Source organism: Egretta garzetta, unplaced genomic scaffold (genome assembly GCF_000687185.1).
Source record: "Egretta garzetta isolate BGI_Z169 unplaced genomic scaffold, ASM68718v1 scaffold526, whole genome shotgun sequence".
Lineage (NCBI taxonomy): Eukaryota > Metazoa > Chordata > Aves > Pelecaniformes > Ardeidae > Egretta > Egretta garzetta.
In genome coordinates this window covers 159,772-172,722 of record NW_009259967.1, presented here as the reverse complement: position 1 = coordinate 172,722, position 12,951 = coordinate 159,772, and the positions used below count along the sequence as shown (strand labels likewise).

At 44.7% G+C, this 12,951-nt stretch overlaps 1 protein-coding gene across 1 annotated transcript in view; it reads right to left on the bottom strand.

The window, feature by feature from the left end:
• Positions 1–5,429: 5,429 nt before the first annotated feature.
• DLL4 (delta like canonical Notch ligand 4) overlaps positions 5,430–12,951 on the bottom strand; it is a 10,439-nt gene continuing 2,917 nt past the window's right edge. The window contains exons 3-9 of the mRNA XM_009640241.2: positions 12,050–12,110; positions 11,811–11,941; positions 10,232–10,401; positions 8,926–9,145; positions 7,741–8,449; positions 6,870–6,978; positions 5,430–5,455 (exon numbers count right to left, since the gene is read on the bottom strand). Of these exons, the coding sequence (XP_009638536.1) occupies positions 5,450–5,455; positions 6,870–6,978; positions 7,741–8,449; positions 8,926–9,145; positions 10,232–10,401; positions 11,811–11,941; positions 12,050–12,110 (1,406 nt within the window). The 3' untranslated portion in view covers positions 5,430–5,449. The remainder of the gene's footprint in view (positions 5,456–6,869; positions 6,979–7,740; positions 8,450–8,925; positions 9,146–10,231; positions 10,402–11,810; positions 11,942–12,049; positions 12,111–12,951) is intronic.

Genomic DNA, 12,951 nt, shown 5'->3' with positions numbered 1-12,951 from the left:
ACAATCATTTACCTGGTGAATCAGAGAGTTCCATCCTAACCCTGTGGCGTGATAGACCCACATGCTGCAGAAATATGCCCCAAAGCTGCACGGGGGAAAGGAGTGAGGAGGGCGGTGGTGATAAGACAAGCGGAGGGAGGAGAAAAAGAAAGGGTAGTTTTATGGTGCTGAGTCACGGTGTTGCCCAGACGAGGTCTGAGAGCAGAGCAGGCAGGGTTAGAGCAGGCGCAAGAGTGATCAAGGAGAAATCTCACTGCTTTGGGTGTCACTGGCCAACAGGGTCACTACCTGCAAGCTCTGGGAGCTGAGCTGGCAAAACAGAGAGTGTGTGGAGGGGTGCGTGTCGGTGAGGGAATCTTGATGTTGACTCTCCATAGAGGCCATAAAATTGAAGTTATGAAAATAGTGAAGCACGGCAGAGGGCCACTGAGTTATGTCACTTCTCCACAACTGGAGTTTGGATTGTGAGCAAAATGTGCTGGGGGTGTTGTATCTACTGTGTGAAATCAGTATGTATGGATGGGTCAGGTAGGTGACACAAGGGAACAACAGGCAAGCATAGATATGTAACTGTCGCTTAAGCCACTTAGAGTACAGGTTTGTTAGTGACCCGCTGTGCCTTTCTCATTTTAGCATGCACTAATGAAAAAAGGCTGAGGGGCGATGAAAGTACTTGAGATGCTTTTTTACAGAGATGGTTTTGTGTGTCGGGCTAGATGGTTGCAATTGCAGAATAACTAATTTAGGCTTTCTCGGCAGCCCTTTAAAGCCTGAGAGCTGTTGCTGGACAAGTATTGTGCACAATAAACCACATTCTGTGTTTTATCCTATTTTAGGCGTGCCTTGTATCAAGCCTAATTTCTACAAGGCATCCCTCATCTACACTCACCTAGCTGAACTCCGTGCCCTGTGCTGTATTTGCATGGCGTCCTGCGGCGTGTTGTCTCGGCACCAGTGGGTGCTATAGTTATGGGTATATCCTGGCATCTGTTTCCCCTAATCAGCAGACAGTTTAAAGAGGTGAACGATGAAGGGCTGGAGCGGAGCACAGAACAACTCAAGTGAAGTGAAGCGCTGCGCAGAGCAGCACCCCTCTCACTCAGCCCAGCTCTGCAGTTGTTTAGACTGAAAGGCTCTGCGTGGCTGTGGAACAGTTTCTATCAGGTGCTAATGCAAGGAAACACCAAAGAGTTTCTTGGAGGCAGGAATCCATTCTTAAAATTGTTGTTTTGTCACATTGCTCTTAAGTGAATTGGCGCAGTGTTTTGAAACGGAAAGCCAAGTTTAGGCGCAGTCCTCGAGCCAAATCCGTGATCTTGCCATAGCTGGTGCAGAGTATGCTGAGGGAAGTTAGCTGTGGAGTTTTATCTGGGACCTCTGTAAGCTTGTTAAGAGAAAAGGCACTCCTCGTCGGGACATTTACGGTCCTGGCATCATCTGTGGTCCTCAAGAGGAATCTGAAATTCAGGTTGAGTCTTTACAGCCCAGAAGAATCTCAGAGCTCCTCCTAGTGAGTTTGTACGCCGTGGCTCTGAGGTGGACTCACGTGGTGGGGCAGGCTGGTGAGCAGTCAGCGCACAGCAGCCCTGGGGCAAGGAAATTTTTGGCCAAAGATGTGGGTTAAATCCAGGTCATATTATGTGTTCAGCTAATCTGCTTGTAGTTGTTTTGGCAAGGGCTTGGGGATGTGCACACGTGCATAGATGCACATATGCTTTCCATCTCCTCCTGTGTGGAAGCAGGCACCGCTCCTGTTTTTCCTGTGTGGGATCTGTGATCTATTCTGGTAGCTGCGTATTGCGGTACTGCCTCCAGTAAATATTCACAGATTTCCTTGTAAGCTGATGCTTTTTTTTTTTCTTTCCTCTCTCCTGTGTGGATACACAAAGGCATGTGTTGTACCTGCTTTACCCTGTGGGATCTACATAATCAGGTCTGCGGGTTTTAATGGATTTCAACTCCCTTCTGTCTACGGATATGGTTTCCTGTCTCGTTTTGAGCAGGAAGAGCTGAGTCTTTTTTGGTCTTAGCATCCCTGCTTGCCTCGGCTTTGGGAAGAGTTCTCTGGCTATTTTCCTGTTTGATTTTTGTGTGTGTTTTGTTTTAAGCAGGACAGAGTGCATGTGTGTATGTAATCCATGTGCTCAATTAAGAGAGGCATCTGTTGGGTTTATTTCACATTGCCGAGGAAGGACTGCAAGCAGGGAGCATCTGCTCGGCTTTTTGTCAATGGCTTGTTTTTCATAATTTGCTCTACAGGGTGAATGTTTGGGGAGGGGGAGGAGGCTTTTTATTTCTGAGTTTCATCTTAAATGTATTTTTATGGTAGCCAGGGAAATTGGCTGGGATTTGAAAGTTAATTTCGCTAAGAAAAGAACTGAAGAGGGAGAAACAAAACCATCCAAAGTAAATAGTATTTATGTAACCTTAATAATACACTCAGCAGGACCCTTAGAAACTCTTATTTGCAGTAGTTTAATGACAAAGTAAAATAATTTGTTATCATGCTTTTTTAACACTAGTGGGGTTTCTTTTGTTCTGTCTTTTTTTAAAAAACTAGCAAATTTTGGTTAGATTTTGGTTTGGGGAAAGATGGGAAAGGCATCCAACACCAAGATGCTTTTTTGGCATTTTGTCAACAACAACAACCACAACAAAGTCTGGTTTTAAAATAGAGTAGCAGCGGTTTCCTGTTCTTACAGCTTTTGTGCATTCAGATGTTGGCTGTGCCGCACCTAGCTGATGCACTGAGAGTCTGTAAATGTGCAGGCTTCAAAGGCTACTAAACCTGCTGGGGGTGTTTTGTACAAGTGTGCTTTTTACACTTTTTTTTTTTTTTTTTTTTTTGGAAGGGAGGGGCAGCATCTTCTGAAAGGGCTGTGGAGGAGAAGGACTTTGTGATGCCCTGGGAGGACACGGCTGCTGTTATAGCATAGGGAGCTCGGGAGGAGAAAGCCTGAAACTCCCCCTAATCCCCCGAGTGAAAGACAAATCTTACCCATCACGATCAAGGATACGGTCTTGCAGGTGTAGATGGAGATGCTGCGCGAGAGTAACGCGAGTAGGGAATTTTCTGAAAGTATTTAAAGAAATGAGATTTGAAAAAAAATAGTAATGGTATTTGTTCTGCAAGTGAGCCCCAAGCCAGCATGTTGATTAAGCCACCAGCCACTCTGAAATGGTATTAAATCTGCACCTTCCATTCCACAAGTTGTCAAGGAAGCAGAAGAGGGAAGCGTTAATAAAAATAACTTTCTGACAGTTCAGTCCAACTCCATAGCAGAATATATATGTGTGTATATAATTTAAATATTATGTAATGTCACACAATATAAACATGCCTAACTTTCCTGTCAGATGAGTGCCGCTCAGCTGAACAACTTTGTTGACATCAGTTAATGGTTATAAAAGCTGCTGACAGCAGTCGGTGTGCAAAATGGAAACGTAGGGCTGACTGCAGGGAACAGGCAGTCGCGCTTACTTCTGGGGCTCCAGGTCACCACGGCTGCCACAGAATCACAGAACCTGAAGTGTCAAAGGACAAACCACAGTAAACTTCGCAGTAGCAGGAAAGTATTTTCATTGCTTGAAAAAAAAAATAAAATTCAAACTTTGTCATCACATTAAAAACATTACATGAGAAGTAATAAACATATTTACACTTCTGTTTTGATTATAAATATACATTATATACAAAATAATGTTATAAAACGTAGAAAGTTCAGTGCTTCTGATTTTTTTTTAAATTACTGAAATACTAGTCTTCAAAATAAACTACAAACAGACAAACTAAAACCCATATTATTGATTTCTGAAGGTCATCTTCAAAATGGTCCTACGTGGTCAGAGCAGAAGGTCAGTAGTGGACATCATGAAGGGGTCTTGTCTGCACAGTTCAAGGCAGTAGATGGGCTACTCCAACAACAGGATTTACGAGGGCAGGAATATCGCTGCCCTAGAGATCGCACGGTCCAGGTTTCTTCGAAGAGATCTTGTTTCCTCCCTCCTCATTCTGCCCCACCCCATGCTCTCATTTCATTAAGTGTCCCAGCACTTTCCACGGGGGTGTCCAGTATTATTGCTGTAAAGATGTGTGCAAGGAGAGAGCTTCCACGCGCCTCTGGTTTCCAGGGGCAGGCTTCCCCTTTCCTGTGCAGCTGTGGGTGGGTATGAAAGAAACAGGGCCAGCCTAGAACCTTCTCACTCTAATTGCCACCTGTCTTTGCAGGGGGTGTCTCAGTGGGTGCTTCACTTTTGGGCGTCTGGAACTGGGACGAAGGACAGGAGTTGGAGTTTTGCAACCAGCTGGAGAAAGTGTGTGTGTGGGGGTCACACTGCTGCTTCCCCTTCAGAAAGTAACAGCTGCAATTTCGAGACTATATTTGCAGTAGAAGGTGGCACCTAATTCAGAAACACAATGTAACCCCCCAAATTTGTGTTGAAATAAGGCGGGGGGAGAGAATGAGGAAGGAGAAGAAAAAAGTAATGTCTATTCACAATCACTGGTAGTGCAAAGGGCATGAAAACAGCTGAGACAGCTCAGCACATCAAGGTTCTAGGAGCTGATTGATTTTAAACGCATTTGTAAGGCTTTAAATAGAGCTGGGATCACACCTCCTCCTTATCAGTGGCGAAGAGGCAGTACCCATTCCTTATCACAACTTCTCCTTCTCAAATGTTTAAATCCAGAAAAATCCCGTCCCATATCGTGGCTTGGGTCAATCATTTCTCCAAAGCATCACCAAATGAGATGACATGTAAATTTGGTATCCCTCTTCCCTTCCTCCTCTCGCCCCTTATACAGTCTCCAGCACATGCAGGAGGACAGAGGAGAGGCAGATAGCTCTAGAGCAGGACGTTATCAACCACCCCTGCCCAAGACTGTTCAGGCAACTGCAAAAAGAGCAGTCAAGTCTCTGTTTGGGCTTGTGAGATTCTCGACATATTTTAGGCACTTTTAAACCCAGAAAAAAAAATTGAGACCTCTTTTACACTGTATCCATTATCTGCATAGCACTGTGTCTTTCTTCACACCTTCCATGGCAACATCTGTGACAGTTAAGTGCCTCCTCATCTCCCGGCACCTCCCATACCCAGAGTTCTGGAAAGCCAGGGGTCTGTCCATGAGGAACTGGCCTCAGCATCTTTTAAAAACAAATTAAAACAACATTTTAACCCCTCCCTCTTCCCTCTGCCTCCCCTCTTCTCTAGCCAATGAGATTTCTGGTATCAAACTTCCAATACGGGCAGTAAGAACAAAAAGGCGTATTGCATCTTTCAGTAAATTCACAGTCTGTCCAGTTCACCCAGTTCCATCCTCCGCCTGAGAGCAGCAAGTTGCATGTAATTAAAAACAGTCCAATCCAGTTCTGAATTGTAAACAATGCAGCAGGAACGTCCATCTACTGGCATTACCAAATCTGAGGTGCAAATGGGCTGATCTTCAGTCTTATACCTGTCAGGATGTAAAATAATACCAGGAATGAGAAGGAAGCACAGCACGCAGAGTACGGCAGAACTAACAAATTGTGATTCAAGTGCATCAGACCAAAGCGGTTTAAACCAGACATTACTGCAGTTTAACGATCAGCGTTCTGTGGTTTTGGCTGTGTCCAGAGACAAAGAATCACCAGCAAAAAAAGGTCATTTGTATGATGAGTAGCCTCTCTATCTGGACTGAGGGGAAGAACCCTTACAAATCTGGGTGCTTAACATTAGGTCTCTGTAAAAAGAGGTATCGTTAAATAGCTTGTGTTTGGAAGCATTAAGCCTGAACGATGTGGAGAGAGGTTTCAGGGACTGTCATTCTGAAAACAAAAACACTTCTGGAGATGCCTGATGTAAATCTGGGAGTCGAGCTACGGTCAGCAAGATCTTCAAAGGAAGATATGGCATTTGGGTCAGTTAAGGGCAATGAAGCGTCTAAGCTGTCATCTGTATCTTTGAAAATGCTTTCACTTAAACTTTTAATATTGTTGGTTGACTTGTGTTCCAGCTTGCCTTCAGGAGGAAATCTGATATCCACCCTGGCAAGGGAGACAGAATCCCACAGATCTGGCTTCGCAGATCACTGCTATAAGGCACAGCAAGCTTCTTTTTCCTGGAGTCTGAAACTAGTCCTACAGGTGGCTACTTGGAAGAAGGTGGGCGCCGGTTAATGTCACATTGCCTTTAACTTCCATTGAGCCTTTTTCCAAAGGGTCAGTAATTCCTCAGGAACTGATTTGTTCTTCAACAGCTGCTTTTTAAAGTCTTTGAAGTTCCCTTCCTTTTTTGTATATCTGTCCTCTGACTTTTCAATATAACATCAAAATCTAGGTGTGTTTATCAATAACAGCGTTAACTTCTGTTAGAGAATATCCAGCCGGAGCTTAAACGCCAAGAGGCTGAGATTACCTTATTACAGACTTCCTAAATGGCTGTTATCCCTATCCACTAACACACTCAGCTGCCTTCCATCTTCTGCTGGAAATCTATAGCTTTGCCTGTTCCCACAGAACACAGACTATCCATTGTACTCATAGGAAAAAACATGGCTTACATTAATGGGCCCATGAATGATTATTATTTCCATTTTTGCTGACTACCTATTTAAGAGGAAATAATCCTACAGTGTGCTGAATTTTTGTGGGCTGATGTTCTGTGCTTTCATCTCCCACTGACTTATCTAAGCTCAAAGTCTCTGGTTTAATAAAGTCAGAGATGCTACTTTATTTTTCCCACTGTATGTTCTGCGTGGGCCACAGAAGAGGTGAATACTGGGAAGCATCATGGTCCCTGGAAATAAGAGTAACCCTCTCAGATGCAATTCTGAAGGATAATTCACCCCTTTACTTTGTGAATTTATGCCTGTCCACCTGTGTACTTACCTCTGTGGCTATGATGCACTCGTTCCTTTCTTCTGTTATCACAAAGACGGACTGGTACATTGAATCCCTCGGAGAGCATATCGCTGATATCCTACATTCTGGCTTTTCACTAAGGCAGGGCAGAGAGAAAAGAACGTTAGTTGACTGATAACAAGCCTGACTCTCAAAATCTATCATGAATATGGAGGGGTGGAATGAGATAGCCGTGAAGGTGTGGGAGGGAAGTGCAGAGGATGAAGTTTCACATGTTCTTATGATGGCAGGACACTGCATTAGAAAAGTGGAAGTAAGGAGTAGCTACTGCCTTCCCATGCTTCTGCCACGTCCAACCTAATAGCGGTCTCCTCGGATCCCTCCATGTAATGGCCACAAGCAGTTCCCAGCAAGACTTTCAGTACATATATCAGAAGACCGATGAGCCAGTGAATACCCGCCCTTTTCTTTTTTTGAAAAAGAGTAGTTATTTTTACTCTTATCGTTCTTCTCAGTAAGCAGATCATTTTGCCTTCTTAGTAAGCAAGATACTTATTTTTAATCACTGTATGCCTTAACTGTTGTTCCTCCAAGATCAACTGAGGAAGGAAAGACACTTCTTACTTTCACCACTGACCTCGCCGCTCCTGTTCCCCTTCACAGTACCCATACTAACAGCTCCCTCCACGCACACTTGATTTAATTGACCTAGCTAAGGATACCACTCGGCCGAGACACGCATACTCCAGCATGAAGATTCCTGGCTTTGTCCTCGTTTGGTTTGTATATTATGTGTTCGAGGTTTCTTTTTTCCCCCCCGTATTTTCTTATCTGCTTCTAGACAGATAATGAAGATGAGGGGCCTTAAGAAAGACTAGAAGGAAGACTGCATTCTCACCTGTGTAGTCGGAGGGGAGACTTTTCTCCTAAACACTTTTCACTTTTGTAGTATTTCTCTTCCTGTGCCCCTCTACTTGTCAGGTCTTTTACCAGATTGTAGTCCAGTTTATGATTCTTGGGTTTGTAGTTTGATTTCTCCAGCCCACAGTCCACTTCAAGGTCTTTATTTTTATTGGTGTTTTTGAGCTGGGAAGCTGGAATGAGATTGTCCTTCTGGAAGTCAGACAGGTTGTTCATTGTCTCCAAGTCCTGCTCCGGGTGCATCCTCATCTGCCTGATGACCATTGCTATCATGCAGAACAGTATGAGCAAAGCCACCAGTCCCACCCCCATGGATATAGCAATCCACGGGACTGGTTTAGGAGGAAGTGTCACGGGCACTGGATAAACTGGCAATTCGCAGCGGTTGCCCATGAAACCAGAAGGACAGTAGCAGACAAAGTTGGCACTATAAAGCCCGCTGTAGCATGTGCCTCCGTTCTCACATGGCCCAGAAGCACATTCATCTCTGGTTTTGATGTCACAGTTCCTGCCACTGTAGCCTGGCAAGCACGTGCAGGTGTAGTCGTTGATCAGGTCGTGACAAGTTCCCCCATTGGAACACGGGTTTCTGGCACAATCATTGATGTTTATCTCACACTTCTGACCAGAGAAACCAGCCCGACAACGACACACACGAATCTGACCAAGGTAAAAGCAATTACCATCTGAGGGAAAAAAAGTGAAATAAAAAAAAAAATTAGCCTGCAATGCACTTCATTTGGAAACCTAAGCCTCTCCCCGATTAGCATTTTGTACTATCTCAAGAAGAGGGAGGTTATTTTACGAAACAACCGCATGTCTAACAGTTCCTTCTAGTCTACCTAATTGTACCACCATGCCTTAAAAATATGCCTCTTCTAAAGACATAATAAAGCTCATTTAATTTACTTAATTCTGCCATCTTCCCCATCACATGATAAACCTTTTGCATTGTTCTGTTGCATAGAAAATGACAGTGAAAGCACACACACACACACACACACACCCCCAGCAAGAGACTAAAATTAGGGTAGATGTGGAATACTGTGGGGGAGAGGGACTGATGTATTAGCGGAAGAGTATAGGTCAGATTGGATTTCTATCACTTCTGCACTGAAAAGCACAAATGAGTCAGAGACACGAGATTTTTAAAAAGACTCACCGTTTGCACACGGGTTGCTCGTGCACCTGTCTACTTTTTTTTCACAGTTTGACCCTGTGAAGCCGAAAGGGCAAACGCAAGTGTAGCTGGCCCCTTGTTCTTTTTCCAAGCACGTGCCACCATTGAAGCATGGAGAATCGATACACGTCAAAGCGCTGTGCTCACAGTGAGTGCCATAGTAGCCAGGGGGGCAGAGGCAGTGATAACCGTTCTCCATATCCTGCAAAACACATTAGGCCACTGTTATTTGATGGCACCGAACGACAGCTGCTTGCGCGCTTCTTTTTGGTCGGCAGCAAGCGCTGTTCAGTCCCTTTTCATCCGCACTCTGATGTGGCAAAAGCGACATTTGGAGAGTAAAGAACTGCAGGCTGGACTGTGAGGGATAGAGCTGTGAATCAGCCGTACTCGGCGTGTAGGAGCAATCATGCAGCTACACACGCAGAACAGATGCAGTTGCAGGGAGCCTACAGGCAGCTAGGCAAAAACATTACTAACAGCTCTGCTGTCTAATGGGATCCCCAAGGTCCTTCCAGAGCAGAATGGCTTGTGTCGACCTACACAGTGGTGATCAGGCCACTTATCCTTGGCACGAGTGCCCTTTTTTTCCTTACGAGGGCTTATGTTGCTTTGCCATGGATAAGTCCCACCACTTAGATCACAACAAAACTGTTTCTTCTTTCCAAGTACTGTATGCCTAAGGCCTTGGGAGAAGGGAGCTAGGGTCTTGCGCCATTGGCTTTAATCTAAACACGCATTAGATTACGTTTGATATCTATAATTGATCAGTCTTTATCAACAGGTAGACTCAATCACTGACTGGGTGAAAAAGCATGCTGAACTGCTAGACTGCAGGAAACTAAAAATGCAGAACCCTGTTTCACAGAAAGTGTTTCAGCTGATTGTCCTCATATTGTCTGACACTACATTCCCATAGCAGAAAGCAGAAGTTTTCTTTCACTTGCTGTTAAAATACAGACAGCGCATTTCTGTATGAACCTTGGTTTGAGAAGCTTATTTTTAACAGATCTGCTCCCTCACCAACCTTGGATCTTGCCAAGCTCTCATAATGGCTGCCACAGAAACCTAAGGATCAGTTGACCAGTTCTAATCTAGATGATACATCTCCTCCTGTAACAGACTTCCTCCCCTGACACCTCTTGGGAAGGGTTCAGTATGATAGTTGTGAGCGTCGGTAATGAACCTGTGTACTATCGAATTCCCATTATGTTGTTACAGAACTATCTCTGAAAAGGTATACTGGGGCTTGCTTCACACAAAGACTTTACATTTAAAATGCCCTTACCGTGCAACTACCACCATTCCTACAGGGATTGCTGTCACACTCGCTGATCTCATGTTCGCAGTCAACGCCGGTAAAGCCGGGTTTGCATGAACACGTATAGCTGCCCTGGCCAGTGTTCATGCACGTTGCTCCGTTTTTGCATGGTCTGTGGTGAGTGCAGTAGTTCAGATCTGCAAAGATACTAGGAGTTAGAGAAAACGTCTTTGACAGCTGAGAAAAGACATTCATACAAACGCACTTCAGTCAACAGAAAAGACAGAACTTGCAATGAAGTGTTTCATTTTGCGATCAGTAGGAATAGTGGAGATGATTATCCAGGTTATTATCAGTAATAATCACGTGTTTCACATTATCATCGACTTTAGATATTTCTCTGCGACCATCGCTGTAATACATAAGCTCTGAATTTTGAGAGACCTGGCAAAAATTTAACTTTCTTAGTGCTTTGGTATACTCTCCCTTTTTTGTGTGCATACACCCATCAGCCACAATGGAATTTAGATGCCAAGTTAGAAAACGTGCTTCCTAAGTGAGCGTTCTCCGAAAGACACGCCACGGCACTATAGACACTTGGTGCACATGTCGCATACTAAAACAGCAAGCCCCATCTTTAAAAGGTGTGCTCTGAGGCCCGTTCTGGGGAGGCAGTGAGGAAATAAAGATGTTTTGGCTTGCAGATTTAAACAAGTGCTAGAAATCTTTTATTGTTTCTTTACCACGCTCTCTTGTTACGAACGTTAGTAGTTTAAACTGTCTAAATGCTCTCCCAAGCTTGACGGTCCTTTTTTTTTTTTTTGGCCTTTAAAATTGAAGCAGAGGTTAAGCACACAAGTTCATAGGGCATAAGTGGAAAATCTTTATTATCTCTATAAATACCATAGAGTAATTGGAATACAACTGGTTAATAGATAACTACCAGCAGAGGAAAAAATCCGCAACTTTACTTTTCCTGCTTAATTCCGACTTTGCCATCTCAATCCTATAACTGTCTTGAAAACACTTAGCTTGCTTTGAGCACTGAATGATCTCAGTGCCAGCAGCACATATATGGCCTTGAGGACATGACTGCTCAGCTGGCTACGGTTCAGTGATTCAATGGGTTGAATAGGTGGAAGTGGTCTGGTGTACCTTAAAATGGAACCTGTACTTTTCATTCTTGCTTACATGATTTTTCTCTCATGCTCCAGACTTATCACATGAGTTAACTTCCTTGTATGCAAAATAAGGAAGGCCCAAACGATGGTGTTTACTGCTGCTGGAAACTGTTTAGTAAATTGTTATAGTTGTACAGGGAATAAGTTAAACTTAGCTTGAGCAGGCAGAAAAATTGCCTGTTCAACATTCATGCAGGTAGTGGCTGTTTTTTTCCAGGAGAAAAACTGCAGGTACCAAAAAGGTTTGCTTGTTTTCAACCCGCAATTACGACATATACCGGTGCGTGAGACAGCTGCGGTACACAGCGACGCCTATGAACATCTACCTTGCGGAAACGTAACGCTAGATCTGATGGGTCACATTCCTCAGTCCAGTACTGAGGAATACCCGTTCTAGAGCCACAGGCACAGTCTTCAGAACTAACCTTGGTCACAGAAGAGGCCACCCCATCCTTCGTCACATATGCACTGCCACTGCGTTTTACAAGTCCCGTGGCGGCAGCCTATGTGGGGAATGCACTCATCGCAGTAGCGGCCTTGCCATCCGGGACGACAGCTAAGAGAAAAGTCAAATTAAAACATTAATGACATGGAAAAGAGTTTAAGTTTCTGTTACAAGGTGACATTTTAACTGAAGTTCAGATTGCAATTGCCATCTACTCACATGCACTCTCCAGGCTTGTTGCAATATCCATTCTGCTCAGTGCATCCAGACAGACAGATGGCTGTAAAGAGAACATAAAAAAGCAGAAATGTTTAGGTAAATACACATGGTGCTACAGAATACACTTGTAAAAGGGGATATGCCAGCTTTTAAAAAAAAAAAAAACCCAAACAAAACCCTCTGAAAACCAGTTTTGCACTTTCAAAGCTTTGTTTTAAAAATTCTTGGTATGGGGAGTTCTGGAGCAGGAGGAAGTGAACAAGGAGAGCCAACATTTGACAAGTTGTCCCTTAGTTTTTCTGTTTATACAACAAACATGAACTCTTGTTAACTCTTGCTAGAAAAGGAGCGAGAGGGGGCGGCGGCTTTGGCTTGCAGCAACGAAGGACTGAAAAAACCCGATGGGACCTCAGCCCCACAGTGATGATTCCCACCGCCACACTTGTCTCATCTCCTCGGGCAGCCGGAACGGCAAAAGAGTTTGTGTGGGCAAGCTGTTAGGGTTTTAACGTGGAATAGGTATCGCCGAATCAGGGATACCAGCCAAGATCCTTTCTCTGCTAGCTCCCTTGCTGCTAACGCTCGCGGAGGTGAAGCGCAGCACTCCCAGCCGCAGCCAAAGGGGCCAAAGTCCTCAGCGCGGAGCTTTCTCTCTCCAGGCCTGGAGCGGAAGGCATGAAAACACGGCCCGAGCGCCTGCCCGGTAACCGCGTGCCGCGCTCTGTGGCAGCGTGGTCCCAGCTACCCCGTTTTAAGGACTGACCGCAAAGGCAGCTACGACCAGGGTCGGGCCAGCTGGCCGAACTGGACAAGGGGACGCGCTTTTGGGTCCTGGGTCCCTTCGTCAAATAAGCTCCCTGGTGCCTCGGTGGGGGCTGCGTTTTCTCCAAGGCCTCTCGCGC